This window comes from Ammodytes marinus (genome assembly GCF_949987685.1).
Source record: "Ammodytes marinus genome assembly, chromosome: 17".
Lineage (NCBI taxonomy): Eukaryota > Metazoa > Chordata > Actinopteri > Uranoscopiformes > Ammodytidae > Ammodytes > Ammodytes marinus.
Window position 1 is genome coordinate 8,895,133 of NC_137221.1, and position 20,174 is coordinate 8,915,306.

The window sequence follows — 20,174 nt, forward strand, 5'->3', positions numbered from 1 at the left end:
GTCATGAGTCAGTTTTATTTATTTATTTGTGGCATGTTATTAGCTGCCTTCTTCTTAAGCCTTTGATCTGTTAGGGCTGCCACCATTAGTACATGGATAAAAGCATGTAGTAATTGATGTAATATTTGAATAATTCAAAAATCATGGACATCTCACTCAGGGTAACAATGTATGGATACCATTTATTGAGAATCCACAAAACAGTATTTGTATTTTCATGAGCAAAGCTGCCACATCCACACCGTCACATACCGACCATCTGAACTACAATGATCTAATCCAAAAGACATTTTTGTGTTTTATACTTCAACACACACACATAAACAGAGTTTAATCAGCCGAAAAGCTGTTTGCCTAAAAATAAAAATAAACAAATTGTTTCTTCAGAATAAATCTTCACTGTACACGACTTGGTTCCTCTTGTCCCTGTAGGAGCCCTTGGTGCTGTTCTGAACAGCTGTGAAAGGAGAGAGTGGTGAAGGTTAATCCACGCTGTACAGACACACACACACACACAGTCTGAATGTCTCAACAAATAATAAGAGCGCAGTGTTTTACCCAGTGAAGCCCACACAGATTTGCCAGTGGCAGCATCCAACATGGGCTGCTTCCTGGCAATGCTGACTTTGATGTGAACGTCTCCCACCGTTTGCGCGTTCAACTGTGAGACACAAAACAGAAAGGTGTCGAATGACAGAATGACTACATTTTATTATTACCTGATGAGTAGACATTATAAAAATGAATGTAAGCATTTACTTGACCACAGGAATATAATAAGATAATATAATTGTAATGAAGTATAGTGTAATATTTGGCTAAGCTCATGAATGTGTATTTACTAATAAACCACTTATCCAAATTGAAGGTCTAATGATGGAAGGTGTCGAAAGATGTGCAGATTGTTAAGCCCCCCCAGAGGTAAATTGTTGTATATTACTTTATTCTACCAATAAAAGGGAGTTATTTTGCAGAATTTTGGAAGTTGCATTATTATTAACAAAGGAAGATAAGATCTTATATATTTGTTGTATAGGATAATACCAACCTCAGCTACAGCCTGGTCTGCAGACTCCATCTTCTCAAATGTGATAAATGCGCAACTAGAGAGAAAAAAAATGGGAAAACACAAATCACAACTGTCTAAAAAAATAGCAGGAGAGTACATGTCATTACAAAGTACATGTAATAAGGAGGCAACACATTCATAACAGCAGGTAGAAACGGACACAATTTGCATACAGAGTTGTATAACAGTTCCATACTTGCGTGGGTTGTCCATTGACAGGTCGATGATGTTTCCATGTTGGGAGAAAGCAGAGCGGAGGCTTTCCTCTGCAAGCCCAGAGCCGTAAACGTACACCGTGTTCCCCTTCCGAACGCCTCTCCGCTCCGGGTACGAATCTGACCCTGGGAGTGAAACCGTGGGAAGGTGGAGAAAGATTATTTAAATCACAACCATTACAACAACCCGTCCATATTAAGGCTTCACATCTGCACTGCATTTCTGTCAACTATTCAGAGACACTAACACACATGCATCTCAGACATACACAACTGTCAACATTTACATTGTAAAAAAAAATTTATTGCACATAAGAACATTTTAAATATTGCACTTAAAGGCCTACTTCACCGGTTGGAATATGAAGGTGTATTGAACTCAGAGATCCTATTTAGTATAAATGTGCAAAAAAAAAAAATCGGATCATCTTAGGCTGAGAAAAGGCAGAAAGAGTGTTTTATGTTCTCACTGTCTAACCCTACAGTTTCCTTCTTGTGACATCACAGTAAGGGTTAGGATTAACAGGACAGCTGGGCCAAGGGAAGACTAAGGGAAGACTGAGGGAAGAAAAACCTCATTCATTATATTATAATAGTGATTTTATAATGATAGAACGCTGGTTCCGTATGGGTGAAGTATTCCTTTAAGTATTGACCAGTTCAAAATACAGAAATAGTTAATAAATAAAATAATTTTAGAGTTTTTTTTTAAATATGTGTCTATTTCCTCGTATAGTTGTATAATCTGCCTGTACAATAACAGAAATAGGTTACTTACGTCTGAAAGGTCCGTCTCTTTCTCGGCCCCACTCCCTGTCGCTCCGGTCCCTCTCTCTATCTCTGTCTCTGTCCCGTTCCCTGTCCCTCTCTCTGTCCGGGTCCCTCTCTCTCGGTGGCTCTCTTGGGGACTCTCTCAGTGGTTCTATCTCTCTCTCCTTGTCCTTGTCCTTGTCCTTGTCTTTGTCCTTGTCCTTGTCTTTGTCCTTGTCCCGGTCCCTCTCTCTGTCTCTCTCTCGGTCTTTGTCGCGCTCTCTTTCTCTTTCCGGTTCTCTCTCTCGTTCTCTCTCACGTTCCTTCTCTCGTTCTCTCTCCCTGTCTCTGTCCATCTCGCGGTTGGACGACCCGCCGGCTCCCTCGTCCTCTTCCCGGAATCTGTTGTTTGAACTGACGAAGCTGGCGGACGCACACGGAGGATATGGTGTTATAATGACACGATATTCAATGGCAGTGTATTAAAAAAACTGGTTGTTTTGCTTATTCATCATGGTTTGGGACATTACCAGTCATACAGAGATTTCCTGGGGTCTCTCTTCCTTGACTAGGAGAAGCACAAATATGATAACATCAGAATAAGCTTGTACTTTTGTTTGGTGTTCAAATGCAACATAAACCTCTAAAGCTTATCATTCACTTTCTATTGTCATTTTCAGAAATCTGAATTTGTGAACCAGTGCCTTGATATTCAAGTGTGCAAAATGTAGCCCACGTGTCTTTTAAATGCTACCGCTAGAAGCTCAACTTGTTGAACATGATTTTTATTTATTGTGTTTTATCATATTGTCTTTCCACTTTACCTCAGGTGGTTCTTCATCTGTAGAAACACTCCTTTGGAATGGTAAGAAAGAAGGAATCGGACCTTTCTCTGGGTCCTGTGGCAGAAAAAGAACAACGATCAAGCAAACAATGAAAAAACACAACAAAGGGAAACATTTGAACATCAGCTACACCGACGTCATACACAAGGAACAAAAGATAGCTCACCTTGAGTTTGATTTCCAGCATTCGAGAGCGTTTAAAGCCCGAGTTCTTGTTCTCAGATTTGATGGCACTGATGGCGCCCGACTTGATCAGCATCTTTGCTTGCTCTGTCGCTGTTGCCGTGTCAACGACAGGCTGGTCGGACAAGGCTGTGATGAAGCAAAGGGTAAAGTTATTAAAATTATACTCAGTGTTTAAGGAGATTAAGGGAGTTTGATGAGAAATGAACAGACGAATAATGCTGCTTTTGAAGAAGCCAGACATTTTTAAATAGGGACAACTTGATGTAAGAAGTATGTATACAACTATTCAGACTTATTTTTTCCAATTATTTGTGAGTGTTTATGTTTAGAATGTTTAGAATTTACCTTCATAAATGTGTTCAATCTTGTCAATGTGCTTTTTAAATTCTTGTTAACAGGAGAAGGAGTCTCAACAGTTGTCAGTGAATAGAGTGAATTAATTACTTAAATTATACCCAATGTGGTGAGGCTGGCAAGTTTATTTTAATTATCCGAATAGACACAAATGCTTGACGTCCACAAATTACTTTAAATTGAGTCAAATAAACTTACTCCGTTTCAAGCCACTCTGGTTTGTCTGGTTGGTTGAACTCTGCTTCTTCAAAGCAAGCAGCGCCTTTTTCTGAAATTAGAGTGAAAAAACTTTAGTTAGAAAGAAGTTGCCATACACTCTCCATCACTACAACTTATTTCAATATGGTTCTCTGAATTTCACACGAAATAGCATCAGACAAGCTTCCAATGTCATACCTTTTTCTTGAGTTTAGCATATTTCTTTTGCAGAGCCTCCTCTTCCTCTGTTAATGAATTCGGAAACACCACCATGATGGCAACCACTGCAACACACAAAACTGCGTTAACAGCTGCTGACAAATATAACACAAAATTAAAAATAAGGGGGAGAAATATTTTACTTTCAACCCGATCGCCGCTGCTAGCCTAGGCGAGCTAACACGGTCGACAAACAGAACAAATGAAGCAAATTCAGGCCTAACAAAAAGTAACCTACCTAGCCTGTTGGATTATTTAGGGATGCATGGTATCTAAAACTACTTCACATACTAATTATTAGCTTTTATCCTATTAATTCACTCACCAAATTCAAAACTGTTGTGCAGCTTCACCCTCACCTAGCTCAAAAAAAAAGAAAACACAGGCGCGGAAATATGACGTAGGTTGGTGTTGTATTTTTATTTTATCTTTTTATCAAATAATTTATTTTTGCAAGGAAAACACACGAAACGACAACTGCATAGAATAACAAAAAACAGATAAAAAGTTTTAGTTTTTAGTTCTTTTAGTAGCATAGCCACTTCCGCTTTTCAGTGTGGTCAACTTCCGAGGCGACAGCAGAAGCAAGTTGTTGTTGGCAACTTCAAGCTTCACTTTTCGTCTGGGGGGAAATGGAAAGAATAAGTAAGTTGCAGATCGTTAAATGTCATGACAGCTCATTTGTGTATGGTTAAAAAACGCGTTTCGTGTTGCTATTACTTCTAGCTGCTGTAGCTTTTGTGGTGATGTGGCTAACACGTTAGCACAAAGCTTTCTGTCAAACAGTGCTGCACTCACTCAGCAGCAACCTCATGGGTTATAGATTTAATATTTAGAAAATGATCCAATTGCTTTAATAATGTATCTTCATTCATTCTTGAACACACACATACACTAAAATTGTTAAAATAGCACCAGCGTGCATAGGGCGTATTATCTTCCTTCCTGCATTTATGTAGACCAGAGTTTCTCCTTTAGTCCATTCATGTTTTTTTCTTTATGTCCATTGTTATTTCTCCCTCCACCCTCCCTGTAGTTGTGCCCCCGGCGGGCCCCATGGACCTGCCGCTGTCCCTGCTGGAGATGGGATGCTCCGGCAGGTTTGAGCTCATCACACACCCCATGCCCGGGCAGCCTTTACCTCCACAGAGCACGGTCAGTGTGCAGCAGGATGACAGATGGTTACTGATGATTAAGATGTAGATTCTACTGTACTTAATGCATTGTTTGTCTGTGCTTTTGTTGTTATGAATTAATACACTTGCATTTTAAACAGTTTACACATATTCAAATGTTTTGTTCAAAAATTACATTTATTTTAATTGTATAATTTTTGTGGCATTTTGTCGTTGAATATACATAAAGAGAGATAGTACATTACTGCTATTGTAGAAAGTTGACCATAATCATGAAGGGAAAAAAATATGGTTATTAATGTTTGCTATAAGAACCAAACCTGGGATTTAAAAAAAATATAATCTGACATTATTTTTCTTTTCCACAGCTCCCCCATGGGCTCCCCCCCACCAGCCTCAGCCTGGAGACAGAAGTGGAGAAACAGTTTTTACGGGACCCTTCCTGGCTTCCCATACACGACACAGACTTTGCCTTCCAGAAATTTCTCAAGTAAGTAATCCTGTAAATACAGTTTAATATTGCTCGTTAAAAAATAAACAGTATTTTGAAAACATGAACCAACAAATAACAGATTTATAACAGTTCCTGGGCAGATAAAGGAAAGATTTTCATCATATTACAAATTGTCATTCAAGTTGTTTCATATTTGTTTAAATAACTATGTGTCTGAATAAGATGTCACTGTTTTTTCTTTACCAGAGTGAGTCAGAGAGATGTCAAGGTGGACTCTCTGCTTAACTGCACCCCGTCTTCACTTCACTCCGGTCTCTCTGTTGTCAGAGATCCAACCACAGGGATGCTGCTGGACTTCACAGAGGTAGCTCACAAACATATTGGCCCACTCTTACTACTGCACCGTCACTGTAGTTTAATTATCTATAAAGCATAATGTAATCTATAGCTGAAACTATTTTGATTAGTGAATTGTTAGTAAACTAAATATATTTGGATGTCTGTCAGATCAGAAAGGAATTTCAATACATAAAATTGCACTTTGGACAATAGTGAAGGGCATTTTTGACTATTTTCTGATATTTTATAGACCATAAAAGTGGTTGTGTAATCAAAAATAATAATTTGTACAATTATTCAGTGAGGAAAATAATTATTTGCAGCCCAAATGTTATCAAAACTGTTTTATAAATAAAGTCATATACTGTAAATGCATGACTACTTTGCATTACCTTCAGGTGTTACTGGAAGACACTGGCCTGTCAGCAAAGAACTCCCTTTCACTTCATCGCCAACCCGGGCCTCCTTCAGAGAGCCTCCGGGGAAGCAACACCAACTACCCCTTCCTCCCCGGTGAGGTGGATTCATTCACTGCATTTTCACTTCAGTCATTTACGTATTGTTCCTTTAGTTGAGCAACTCACATGCAAACATCTCAACTAAAGGAACATTTGATCTTATAATCTTCAACTATATTGGTTTGCAGGAGGAATGGAGGAGCTTAGTCTGGACCAAATCAAGAAGAAATCTGAGCTGGAGGAGGATATAGACTTTGAGAAAGGTGATTTTTACATTATTACGACTGGCGGTGTTTTGAGAATATAAGCAAATTCAGTTTTTCAGCTTCTTGTGGTTAAATGTGTTATTATCTCCCTCCTAGATTTACTCCAAGTGCCACCTGGACTTAAAGCTGGGATGGACTTCACTGACAAAGGTTAGAAATAATTTAATGTGCAAAAAAAAATCCTACTGGGGTTGAAGTATAATTAATATTATTTTTTCTTTGTTTTTTTTGTCCTGAAGAAGCCAAGATAGCAAAGGCAGAGGTCAACCTCTTGTCTCTCCTGTCCACTATGGATGACATCACCGTCTTGCAGCCTGAGGAAGAGGAGAAAGAGGAAAGCAAAGGAAATAAAGAAGCTCCTAAACTACCCAGAACAAACAGCCTTGAAGACCTTGGCATCAAGGTACTGCAGTTTGACATGAAAATGTTTGGTGTTTTATCTCTTCTTTTAGATGTAAGAAAGATGCAATTAAATTATGTTACTTAAATTGGGTTTGGAAAGAAGGGTACAGATTTACATATTTGTAGTCCAGAGCTTGAGCATACACGCTGAGGGCACGGTTGGATTTTCTCTTTCTAAAAATGACTGATCCGTTTACATTTCTTTCTTGTAGTAAAATTATGCTGTATAGATACTGTAATGTGTAATGCAGTCCTACCTTTTTCCAAAACACAGTAATACTGAAACAGATAACAGCTAAACTCAGTGTCCTACCATCTCTTCTTTTCTGGCTTAACATTCACTGCTCGGAAATCTGGGTTTGCTCGTCTGTTCTCAGGACACTGTGTCATCATCTCCTCACCCGGAGAAAGGAAAAGATGACAAATCGAAGCCTAAAGAGAAGCCAGCGGACGATAAGAAATGGGCCATCCCCGTCAACATATCGTCACCCTGCGATGATTTCTATAAACGCATCCCCAACCCAGCTTTCAAGGTGATCACCAAGCAGACAGCCTAATATATAATCAAATGTCTGTCTGTGCCTTTTTGAATATTAGCAGACTTGAAAGCATAATACTTCACTCCCTCTATATTTTTAACTGACCCAATTCTCTGCCCACTTCTGCTCCAGTGGCCCTTTGAACTGGATGTTTTCCAGAAGCAGGCCATTCTGAGGCTGGAGGCTCACGACTCAGTGTTTGTAGCCGCGCACACTTCAGCCGGCAAAACAGTGGTGGCTGAATACGCCATCGCCCTCTCACAGAAACACATGACAAGGTGAGTGTTGGTTGGTGCAGATCAATTTTCTTCCACCCTCATGATGTGTGTCACCTGTCACTCTCTGCAGTACACCATAACAATATCAACATTAACATGTCCGTCCTCTTTTGTGTTTATTACATTTTGTATTATTCTGACTCTTTCTTGTCTGTTGTTTTGATAGGACCATCTACACCTCCCCCATCAAAGCCTTATCCAATCAGAAGTTCCGAGACTTTAAAACCACCTTTGGAGACGTGGGACTGCTGACGGGCGACGTCCAGATCAGTCCTGAATCTTCATGTCTCATCATGACCACAGAGATCCTCAGGTACTGCGGCCTGTTTGTCCTTAATATTATATTGATGTTTCTTTTAAGAAAAACTCTTAAGAAAAACTTGCTCTCCTTCAGGTCTATGCTTTACAACGGCTCAGAGGTCATCAGAGACTTGGAGTGGGTGATCTTTGATGAGGTTCACTACATCAACGATGCTGAGGTCAGAAACGGCTCTCTGCAGCTTTCATTTAACTACTTTACTGTTCTGTACTATGCAGTTTCAGGGGAGGGTTTTTTTTAACATGTGCATAGCCTGCAAAACATATTTACTCTACATGTAATTCTTAGTATTGAAAATCCTATCATCATAAATTAAAACAAAATGCTTTTGAGACACATTTTGAGAACCAAACGTAAGACTAGAATATGTTTGCAATGAAAACTGCAGTCCCTGAGGGAGTTCGCATGGAAGTGCTTAGTAAGATTTTTTATTACCCCAAAACTAAAAGCCCATTACTCTGGAGGAGACTCTAAATGCTGGAGAGGCTGTGGAAATCGGGATGCAAACCATTGGCATATATTTTGGGAATGCCCAGGGTTAAAACATTTTTGGTCAGAGGTACATAAAACAATGGAAAAAATATTCCACACGAAAATTCCTAATAACTTCGAAACATTTATTCTAGGTAAAGCTGATTTTTTTATGAGAAATATTGATAAATATTTATTTCAAATAATGATAACAGTAGCTAAGAAAAACATTACTAGACATTGGTTGCATCCCGATCCTCCCACATTAGAAGAATGGGCAGACACAATTAATGACATTTATCTGATGGAAAAAATAACCTTCTCACTTAATTTACAAATGGACAAGTTCACTAAGATATGGGAAAATTGGACTTTGTTCATGAAAAAGACGCAGACAAATTATATAGCTCCGATGGATTAAGGGAAGAAAAATCCCCCAAACCGAACCCCTACATGTGATGGATTGTTGCCCTTTTTATTTGTATTTGTTTTTGTTTGTATTCTTATTTATGTCTATTATTTCTAATCTAGAAAAAACATGCTACGTTTTTCCTATTTCTATTTTTCTTATTTATTTGATGTAAAAAATACACCCACTCTAAAAGGTGCTAGGTTATCCCCCTTCAAAAGGTGTCTTTCTTTCTTTCTTTATTTTTATTTTTCTCTTCTCTCTCTTTGATATATTGATATATTATTATTGTCAATGCATCCCTGTTACATTGTTCTAGAAAAGTAAAAAAAAAAAAAAAAAAACAGAAAGGGGAGTATTAAGGTTTTGCTGGTTACGATCATTGATTGTTTCACTTGTACTGTTTTTTATTTTCAGTAATCAACAACAAGAAATAACTTGTAAACAATGTTTTGATGTATGCAATACTCTATAAATAAAAAAAAAAAAAAAAAGAAAACTGCAGTCCCTGCTGCTGTAAACAACAACTGTGAAACTTTTCAGGTAGCTTTCTAACTTCAAACAGTGTTCCAGGGATCCAATTTTCCTGCGGGGAAAGTGTGTTTATTCAGTTATGAGAATAACAAAATGTTCACTTCTCTGACACACCCAAAGTTACATAGTGCACATTTAAAAAGTCAAGACTAACATTTGTCCTCTCTCTTGTTTGCCATCCCTTTGCTTTTCCTCAGAGAGGGGTCGTGTGGGAGGAGGTTTTGATCATGCTTCCTGATCACGTCAGTATCATTCTCCTTAGCGCCACCGTGCCGAATGCTGTGGAGTTTAGTGAGTGGATCGGGTACGTGGTCCACACTGCTGCTGCGACACTGCATACTAAAGGGCCTCTCTTTGTAGCAACATTTGAACATTTCCCTCTTGTCTTTTCTTATTCCTAGTCGTATAAAGAAGAGGCATATTTACGTGATCAGCACAATGAAGAGACCTGTGCCTCTGGAGCATTATCTGTACACAGGAAACAGCACCAAGACTCAGAAAGAGATGTTCCTGCTGGTGGATCCTGTTGGCAACTTCCTCACTAAAGGGTAAGACTTTTATCTCATATTCAAATGGTTGCCATTGTATTCTAGGAAACTATGTTTTATAAAGGGATGTTGTGGTTGTTGTTTAGGTACTACGCAGCTATCGATGCCAAGAAGGAGCGCACCAGCAAGCACTCTCAATCATTTGGTACGAAGAATACTTCCCACAACACCTCAGCTAGTCAGGTAATGCCTTTTTTTTTCTTATTAGATTTTTCCTTCAACAGCATTCTATTTCTTTGAGTTCTCATCCCTGTCTGTATTTTTCCCCTTTAGGACCGATCGGTGTGGCTCACCCTCCTACACTTCCTGTCCCAGCGGCAGCAGACGCCCGTTGTTGCGTTCACGTTTTCGCGAACGCGCTGCGACGACAATGCCCGTTCTCTGGACTCCATGGACATGACCACCTCCATAGAGAAGGCTGAGATCCACTCCTTCTTCCAGAAGAGCCTGAGTCGCCTCCGAGGGGCAGACAGGCAACTTCCGCAGGTAAATACCGGGCGACTTAGCTTTAATATTTTCTCTCCTCAGGGCTTTTGTTGTTGATGGCATCCTAATTTGATGATTGATTTTATTTTTATTAGTAATAATCAAAGGTGGAGTCAGCAGTTCCGGAGAACGCTTGTTGTCAAAATCACTTTTTGTCAAAATCTGGGAATATTTCCTGACGATCCGCTACCTGTCTGTACTGTGTGCGCACTGAAAGAAACCTGGTGTCTGTCGAAAATCCTAGGCCCTGTAGAATCGCTATATCCACCTTTTTAATTGTAATTAGCAGTCGAAAGTAACTAAGTCAGTTTAGAGTATCTAACTACATATTACTTCAGTTACTTTTCAGATTGATACAAAATCAACCATTACAGTATGAAATATGATTAAACATTAAGTCGTTCAGAAGTATATAAAGTAATTTGTTAATTGAAAATTAGCTCCACCATTACCTGCTGCAATATTAATGAGACCTTCATGAATCAATCATTATAATTCCATATTATATTAATTGTGATGCTAACACTCAAATGCCGTTTTCAGATCTTGCTCATGAGGGACCTGTTGAAGAGGGGAGTAGCCGTCCATCATAGCGGGATCCTGCCAATCCTGAAGGAAGTCATTGAGATGCTTTTCTCTCGAGGACTCGTGAAGGTGAGTCAGATTGTATCATATTGTATCATATATCATATTGTATGAAATGTAAAGCCCACTGAGACAAATGTATTTGTGATTTTGGGCTATACAAATAAAACTGATTTGATTTGATTTGATTTGATTTGATTTGATTTGATTTGACGACAGAGTATATCAAATACTAGTTCTTCAGAATCAGATAGTGTGGTAGAAAGAAACCTACCAAACGACCTATTTTTCTGCTACCTTAAACATAATCTGCCAGCACATGTTTTGGGCCCACATGTGTTCAAACAAAATTCTTGCATCTTCCCCTTTCATCTCTCAGGTACTGTTTGCCACCGAGACGTTTGCAATGGGAGTGAACATGCCCGCCAGGACCGTGGTATTCGACAGCATCAGGAAACACGACGGGACCGGCTTCAGAAATCTCCTGCCAGGTTATTTATTGCCCTCCGTGTCTCCGTCTGTCTTTCATCTAAACCAAACATTTGTTATGCTCTTTCATCTCCGGGGGATGAATCGGAAGTTGATGGGGGGGAAACGACAGTGTTTTGATACGTCTTTTTCTGCTTTGATCTGTGCCTTCAGGCGAGTATATTCAGATGGCGGGCAGAGCCGGTAGGAGAGGCCTGGACGCCACGGGCACCGTCATCATTCTGTGTAAGGCTGGCGTTCACGAAATGGCAGATCTGCATGTCATGATGCTGGTGAGGCCGGATCGATATTTTTTTAATTTTGTAACATAAAAATAGGTTTATATACCATTTAGTGTGGGATTAAAAATATGTCTGCAAGTTTATAGATATGTCTAATATCTTAAGGCAAAACTCAGCCTTCTGCTTATTTTGGCTGCATTTCAGGGAAAGAATTGCTCTCTTGGTTATTCATTTAACATTCAATCACACAGTTGACTGAACTATTTTAACTCACTTTCCCTCCGTGCCAGTTTGGAGAGAAGTGTTTTGATTTCAATGTGCCCCCTCAACAGAAATAATTCCCCGTTGTCTCTGATAGGAGCTTTATCTTCTTGACTTAATTGATAAATGTGCAAGTTTTTTTATCTGTTTTGTAGTGCAGCCAGTGCTCTTTCCTTTCACAATAATAATTTATATGTTGATTAAAATATAAAGGGAATTTGTAGCTTTCAATTGAACATAGCATAGCACACCTTCAGGGAAAGTACATTTAAATAGTTGGCATTAAAGGGTAAGTGATGTTCCTACTAATAAATCTTGCCTGCTGATTCATTTGTGCCACGAACCTCAACTGTTGTCTAAAAGCAATTAAAAATACATAAATAAGCCTCAGTGTTACACTGTGCGACATGTCCATAAATGATTTATTCTTATTTAAATGGCACTTGCTAAAAACTACAGTGTGCAGCTGATGTAGAAAATGACTAAACTTTTTTTAAATAATGATTTATTTATTTTATTTTAGACTAAAAATGGAATATCATAAAATATATTTTAATCTGTCATTCGTCACATTGCGCAGGACTGATTTTGGCTACGTATAATTATTTTTAGTTTAGTTGAGAAATAAATCGAGAAATTGAATAAACATCGGGGGGGAAAAAATCTGAAGACAACTTGTATTCTTAGGGATGGTTTTAAAAATATGCCTTTAATGCCTTCATGCTGTAAAATCTCACCCCCTTATCTTTTTTGACCTCACCCTCTTTGTGTGGCTCAGGGTAAGCCGACCGTCCTCCAGTCCCAGTTCAGACTGACCTACACCATGATCCTCAACCTGCTGCGAGTGGAAGCCCTGCGTGTGACCGACATGATGAGGAGGAGCTTCTCTGAAAACCACAGGGACACTCAGGTAACAAACACCGGCAAAACATGACAGCTTTGATTATAAATGCTGAATGAAGTAAAGTGAATAAAGTAAACAACATACATATACATAACTTGTACATGCAGGTAAAAAAGGAGTACAACTAGAAATGTAGGATTGTACTGTACAGCTTAATTTCACTTCTATTCTTGTATAGTCTCTCTCCCCTTTTCTCCTCCTCCTCCTCCCTCTGTACTATTACATCTTCTGTGAGTCACGACCACAAACAAATGTGTAGTAATAGCTTCCCCCCACCATCTGAAGGCCCATGAGAAGAGGATCAGTCAGCTGAAGCAGATGGTTTCCTCCCTGCCTGCTCCGGACACTGATGGCCAGCTGTCAGACATGTTGTCTTACTACCACACGGTGACAGAGCTACGAACCACTACCGCGGCCCTACAGGTACATACACACACAAACACACAGACGGATACATGCATACATACATAAATACACAACAAAGATTAAATTCAAACAGCATTAAACTTGCTACGTTTCCTCCCTTGTTTATCACAGCGAGCTATTCTGGAGTCTGTGAATGGGCTGAAAGCTCTGTCTGTGGGTCGAGTTGTGCTGGTTAACAACAAGCAGCATCTCAACGCGCTGGGTGTTATCCTACAGGTAGGATTGTGGTTGGAACCCTCTTTTGTAAGGCAAACCCGGCTAAGATGGCAAGTGTCCCTGTGAACTCGTTATCTATTTATCCAGTACTTTTAGCTGTATATTTGTAGATTTCCTGCAATATTGCTTTCTGTTTTTCACAAACTCTCTCTGGTTTTAAAACTGACTCAGGGTCTGTGGGAAAGTCTTCCAATGATGTAATTCACTCTAGTGGACACCTAGTGTGCTCTGGCTTAGGGTCATATCGGTCTGGAGTCTATCCCAGCATGCAGTAGGCACCAGTCTATCACAGAGCTACCAGATACAAACAGACAGGTTCACACCTGCCGGCGAGTTACAGTTTCAATATCCAGTTTGATTATCACCCAACCAGCATGTCCGCAGAATGGGAGGGAACCGAAGCGCCCAGTAAAAACATCAAAACATACAAACTCCCCACAGAAAGACCAGGTTGTGGTAAAACCTTTAGGGCAGCAGTAACCACTGAGCCTTTTCATCCTGGTTGCTAGTTCCAACATCTACATTCTCCTGTCTTCTCAGGTGTCCAGTGCCTCAGTGAATCGCACCTTCACCGCTCTCGTCCTCTGTGAGAAGGGCAACGAGGAAGCGGAAGGCCAAGGCACCAACAATGCTTTCCCTCACCTCTTCAATAGGGCTCTCTTCATCCCTGAGGGTATACACACACTGATTATTTCTTCTCCAAGAGCTTTTATACATTCACTGATAGCAACCTCACACATTTTAATTTCCTGACATTTTGTTGAGTAAAAGCATGTATCTCTCTTGTGTTTTTGTCAGGCCCTTGCAGCCACACGGTTCAAAAGTTAAAGCTTGAGGATATCTCAGCCATCACAGTGAAAACCCTTAAAGTGATTCCAGACAGGATCATCGACAACTACAGCAAGAGGCAGCAGCCACGATTCAGGTGTGTGTGTGTGTGTGTGTGTGTGCGCGCGCAAGCTTGGTTGCATTCTTATTTCGAAAAAAGCTGGACGTGGAAAGGGCCCTTTTGTGTTAACCTCAAAATATCATACCACACAGTGTGCTGTATGTTCTCACAGAGCTTCTGACCCATAATTACCTCCTGAAAACCAAATGAAATCTTTGTGGTTCTACATCTCTGCTGCATATTTGAGAAGCTTTCGACCACTAGTACATGAACACAAACCGCATGATTCACATCGCACCAATGGTGTCCCGCTATTCTGCTGATTGACATTTGGTGGCGACAAAGCGCCAACACATAGTATTCACAGACAAAGGCAATGAAGATAACTGCTTGCTAAACATCATTGTAAACAATGTACGATTTTAAATGTTCTTTAAAAATCACTTGTACAAATGTTCCATGAGGGAGGAAAATGAATTATACCCCAAGGATACACACATGGTTTTAATGAGAAGATATAAGCCCATGCACAAAATAAAAGCCTTTATCTTCAGAAAAAGAAATCCCGAGGTCCTCGAACACAACTAATTAAACTTGTACATTTTTGAAATTAGGTAACATTTCTTGATTTTTCTCCAGGATATAGGATGTTTACTTGTGTGGTGTTGTACAGTTACTTGGATTGAGCAGTAGACATAGTCCTGCTTGATCTGAAGTGTATATATAATAAGTGTATACGCTGTAAATAAAGTAATTGTGTAAATCTACATACACAGTAAATTAAGTAATTCCACCTGTGTGATTATCATACGGTATTTACAATCTAGAGCAAAGGATTACTTGTGTTTAATGAGTTTGTTTTATATTATAGTATATCATATCAAATCACAGAAATCAAACTGTCTAATAATTTCCTTGTAACCGACCACCCACCACTGTCAAGTTTCAAAGGTATGTTATCTTTCTAGCTCTCCTCTTATATCTGTATCTCCTACAGGCTCGACCCTCCTGGCCAAGCCATATCCACGGCGACCCAGGAGCTCCTGCGATTGGCCGAGGCCAGCGCCGCGGGCATCGCGAGCCTTGACCCCGTGAACGACCTCAAGCTGAGCAGCGTGGACGTGGTGGAGGGCACCATGAGGCACCGCGTGCTGCAAGACAGCCTCCAAGAGTTCAACTGCATCCACTCGCCCACTTTCGCAGAGCAGGTTTGTGTGTGTGTGTGTGTGTGCGCTCATGCGTGTGCGTTTCTTGTAGGTTAGTGTGTTTAGTCACTGAAGCAGTCCTTGAAGAAAAGCACTTCTCTTAAGTTCTTTTTGGAGATATTTATATCTTTGAGATGATACAGATAAATGATGAAGCTAGCGTTTTGCTTTTGTAAAGCGGCTGCATATTCATTGCAGCTAATTCACATCAAACCCTTAGACAACACACTTAATTTGCAAATGGCCTACTCTCATTTCCCCCTTTTTATAATTCCAGCGTCAGTTTCGTTTTGTTCTTCCATCATTTCTCCTTCAGTTTAACAATGATACAATCAAAGATTTCTGCTTTTTCTGTTGTGTATCCGCTCTTACCAGCAGTCTCATCCAGCAGATAATCAGGAGGAATCAAATCCTGGCTGCTTCTATAATTAACCATGTAGGCCCTTAGCTCCGGCCCCAGTGTGTCATTTGAGCCATCTCCGATAACAATCTCCTACTTGTAGCATCACTGTCTCCCACTCAACAGTGTACATTCCTTGTGGCTTTATGCTACATTGTTGGTATTTATTATACTGCTAGTTAATGCAGTATGCGCTACAATGCAAGCTGTTAATATTCAGTAATTGGCCTCTGTGGGTTTATGTAATGTATTTACTGCTGAGAGGCTGCTATGTTCTGTCAGTGTGAGCACAATAGGCTACATTTCCCTCTCCGCTACAATGCAGTGTTGCTTCTTTCTTTTTCTTTTTTCTTAATGCACTGAAATCAGGTCAAGTGCTGCAATACTGCTATTGTAGACTGTAGTTAAGTAACGTGTGTGTGTGTGTGTGTGTGTGTGTGTGTGTGTGTGCGCGCGTGTGTGTGTGTGTGTGCATGTGCGCGTGTGTGTGCATGTGTGTTTTTCAGTTTGCTCGGGTTCAGGAGAGGATGAAAATACAGGAGGAGCTGGACACGCTGCTGTTCCTGGTGTCGGACCAGTCTCTGTCCCTGCTGCCTGAGTACCACCAGAGGATCAAGGTTTGGAATGGATTGCACATTTTAAAGCATTAACATTTAGTCCTTTAACTTAATACTTTAATGCCCTTCATTTAAAATAAATGTGTGCAAAAAAAATGTCATGGCTATCAAAATAGGCCAAGAAAAAAAAAAAAAAAAATTCTGTGCTAGAGAAAATGCCAGAGGATCACCAAAGTCATCACGATGGGAACCATGAATGTTTGTACAAAATGGAAGTCCATCCATGAAGTATTTGTTGGTACATTTCAGCCTACACCAAAGTTCGGGAAGTCTATTAGAGCATGTTAAACATGTCCGATTATTAGAAGAAGAAGACCATATCCTAGATTACCTTCTTACCTTTTGACCCCATAGATTACAACTATTGTGACTTCTTTATACCCTAGAATTGGTTTTGTTTTTCCCCTCCTCAGGTGCTGCAGTCCCTCCAGTATGTAGACAGTGGCGGTGCTGTGCAGCTGAAAGGCCGCGTGGCGTGTCAGATCAGTAGCCATGAGCTGCTGCTGACCGAGCTGCTGTTTGAGAACGTCCTGAGCCCACTAGCACCAGAGGAGAGCGCCGCCCTGCTGTCCTGTCTGGTCTTCCAGCAGAAAACACAGGTGGAGCCGCACATTACCAGCACACTGCAGGAGGTAAGGAGGAAGTGGTGATTTATGTCTTTCAGAGGGCTCATTCTAGCCCAACAGATTATTCTGCCGGCCAATTAAATCAGCCGATTACAGCCTATCTCAGAATGATCACCATGGGAAAAAGTTGGAAGATAGGTGCAGATACTTACACCTTTATTTTTCCTTATTAAGTGCAGAGAATGTCTTGGTTTTACTTAGAAATTGTCCTTCATCATTTGTAGGTATGAGCTAAATTTGTGTAAACTTGCCTTGCGGAAGGAAAATGGTTAATGTCTGAGCTTCAAAATGCCCCATGTAATGATAAACAAAAGTCCCTGCAATTGTTTTTGAAAGTAAATGTCTGAAACGGTCAAATGTTACGCCTTCAATTCATATCTTCGTCATAAGTATTTGAACTACATTCAAGGGATGAAAAAAAAAACGTTCTTTATTTTTATACATTTTTTTGACAACATTTTATTTCGCAGATATATCAGTTATCTGAATGTTTTACTCTGTAAACTCGGAATCGGGTTCAGCCCCAAAAAATCCATATCAGTAGGGCCCTAGTTCATTCTTGTCTTTGACAGTAGCCATGATGTCCATTGGTGACTCAAACACACACACACAAACACACACACAGACACACACAGCTGTTTTCACATTACATTACCGGTACATCGTACTTTACTTGTGCAGAGATTTGATGCTTAACATCCGCACCCTGCAGGAAGGACAACAGGAACACTTCCCCTGACTCACCCCAGTCACTCACTCACTTAATTATTCACTGGCGTGCTCAGTCTCTGTCACACACCCTCTGATACATGGAAGTGCTTTATGAAGCCCTAAATTAGTCATGACCCGAACCCTGTAGACCTACCAGAGGAGAGCGGGCACGCCACCATTATGGTTTGTAAAACCCATTCCTAGAACGTAAACGACAAGGTCATCCTATTAACATCTGGAGTCAAGTCAGTGAGGCATTTAAGGGCCAGTTGTAAAACTAAAATATTCAACCTTAACGTCCTCTTTCCCATCTGTTTCCTCTCTCTCTCTTTGACATTCTGTCCTTTTTCCTTTGTTCTTGCAGGGCATCGACAAGGTGCTTTCGGTTGCCAAGCGTATCGGAGAGCTGCAAAGGGATTGTGGGATACCGCAGACTGCCGAGGAGTTTGTTGGCCAGTTCAAGTTCGGCCTGACGGAGGTGGTGTACTGCTGGGCCAGAGGCATGGTAGGTTTAAGTTTTGGTCGATGTTGCCCTTTGATTTTGACACCATTTTACAAACCTCTATCTGGTTGAGAAAAGATTCATATTAAAGGGGCACTGAACCAATGTCACATATCAAGGTTAGTTTACTCGTAATGAGGGGAACCTCTTGTGTCTTCTTCAAATTTCTGGAAATGGTTTTGGCTCGGGTTTGGACACATCTGATTTTTAAAGAGACTACAATAAACTATTAAATGTTTATGAAACAGTAATGTAATATTGTTTCCTCTGATGATCATAAATGACCTGTAACGAGACCATCAGCGAAAACAATATATATAGTTATTATTAATGCCTTTGCTCCGGGGTGCGATTTCCAGGGAACTTCTATAAATCGATTTAGTTGAATTCTAGTTGAATTCTAGCGGCCCCTTTGGACAAGGCGGGTGGTAGTGTTTTTTTTTACCACGCAAGCTGTTGTACCTGGGTGAGGGTTAGGTTAGGTTAGGTTAGGTTAAACTTTATTGTCCCCGTGGGGAAATTTGTCTTGGGCACAGTGCATCATTGCTTTCTGAAACATACAGAGTACAACAGAACAAAAACACAACCACAGACACAAACACAACCCATGTGTACCCATGACAAAGAAATTAAGAAAAACTATATAAAAATAGCATTCTTTGCACTGATGGGTCTCGTTTGCTGTTACATGTAATGTATGATCATCAGACTAAAAAATTAGACTGTTTCAGAAATATTTAAAAGTTCCTCGTAGCACCTTTTTAATAATGTTTAGAAGCAATTCAAACTGTGTGTCTGTCCTTTGCCTCACCTTCTCTGCCCCCCCCCCCCCCACACACACACACACACACACACACACACACACACACACACACACTTGGCAGCCCTTTGCTGAGATTGCCCAGCTGACAGACGTGCAGGAGGGCACGGTGGTGCGCTGCATCCAGCGCCTGGACGAGGTGTTGAAGGAGGTGAGACAGGCCGCCCGCATCGTGGGAGACTCGGTCCTGGGCAGCAAGATGGAGAAGGCCTCGCTAGCCATCCGTAGGGACATCGTCTTCACTGCCTCCCTCTACACCCACTGAGTAGACTGAAGAGCCTTTTTCCTTTGTGTGTGAAAGGTGTGAGAAAGACGGGGGAGGTAAAGAGATGCAGTGTGTGTGCTGTATGTGCCTATAAAAACATGTTGACGTTTACATTAAAAATTCCTGACTGTGAGAAGAAGGGAATACATTTTTACCAACCACACCACAAAGTGTGCAGACTGTGGAAAAAGGATCATGACATATCGATTGTAATTTATTGTACAGTAATAAAATCTGTATTACAAAAAATACAATCTTTTTTTCTCCCTTTTATATATCAGATATTAAAATGTTCGGCTGTGTGCACCATGAGTACATTTTACACGTGGCTTTCCTGACATCCCTTGAACAAATTCCTCAAGTCCTTCTTACATCATGCTGTGAGAGGGAGAAACTGAGGCGGTGTTATGTCACGCAAGCGATAAAAACGGTTCTTTTTGTGCATGTGCATTTTTCTTTCTTCCTCTGTCGCTTTAAGACAACGATAGCTTTGTGTCTGATTAATTCAATGTACGGCGACGCGTCAGTGGAGAAACCTGATTAGACATCCAGCCACACGGGA

The 20,174-nt window shown here is 40.4% G+C and overlaps 2 protein-coding genes across 2 annotated transcripts; one reads left to right on the forward strand and one right to left on the reverse strand.

Moving 5' to 3' along the window:
- Window positions 1–162: 162 nt before the first annotated feature.
- On the reverse strand, window positions 163–4,210 carry nelfe (negative elongation factor complex member E). The gene is made up of 11 exons (XM_080044969.1): window positions 4,162–4,210; window positions 3,816–3,901; window positions 3,618–3,687; window positions 3,046–3,191; window positions 2,859–2,933; window positions 2,565–2,602; window positions 2,063–2,457; window positions 1,266–1,410; window positions 1,049–1,103; window positions 559–661; window positions 163–457 (listed from the first exon to the last, which is right to left on the reverse strand). The coding sequence occupies exons 2-11, from the start codon at window positions 3,888–3,890 to the stop codon at window positions 384–386; spliced, it is 1,176 nt and encodes a 391-aa protein (XP_079901095.1). The 5' UTR covers window positions 3,891–3,901; window positions 4,162–4,210; the 3' UTR covers window positions 163–383.
- Window positions 4,211–4,406: 196 nt separating this feature from the next.
- Window positions 4,407–19,851, forward strand: skic2 (SKI2 subunit of superkiller complex). The gene is made up of 29 exons (XM_080046108.1): window positions 4,407–4,481; window positions 4,873–4,991; window positions 5,341–5,462; window positions 5,673–5,790; window positions 6,164–6,278; window positions 6,412–6,486; window positions 6,586–6,639; window positions 6,729–6,892; window positions 7,269–7,424; window positions 7,563–7,708; window positions 7,875–8,021; window positions 8,103–8,187; window positions 9,639–9,745; window positions 9,843–9,989; window positions 10,076–10,172; window positions 10,263–10,475; window positions 11,019–11,129; window positions 11,440–11,551; window positions 11,703–11,821; window positions 12,810–12,941; window positions 13,221–13,358; window positions 13,473–13,577; window positions 14,118–14,250; window positions 14,376–14,502; window positions 15,464–15,674; window positions 16,578–16,688; window positions 17,102–17,320; window positions 18,390–18,530; window positions 19,412–19,851. The coding sequence occupies exons 1-29, from the start codon at window positions 4,469–4,471 to the stop codon at window positions 19,610–19,612; spliced, it is 3,738 nt and encodes a 1,245-aa protein (XP_079902234.1). The 5' UTR covers window positions 4,407–4,468; the 3' UTR covers window positions 19,613–19,851.
- The last annotated feature ends 323 nt before the right edge of the window (window positions 19,852–20,174 follow it).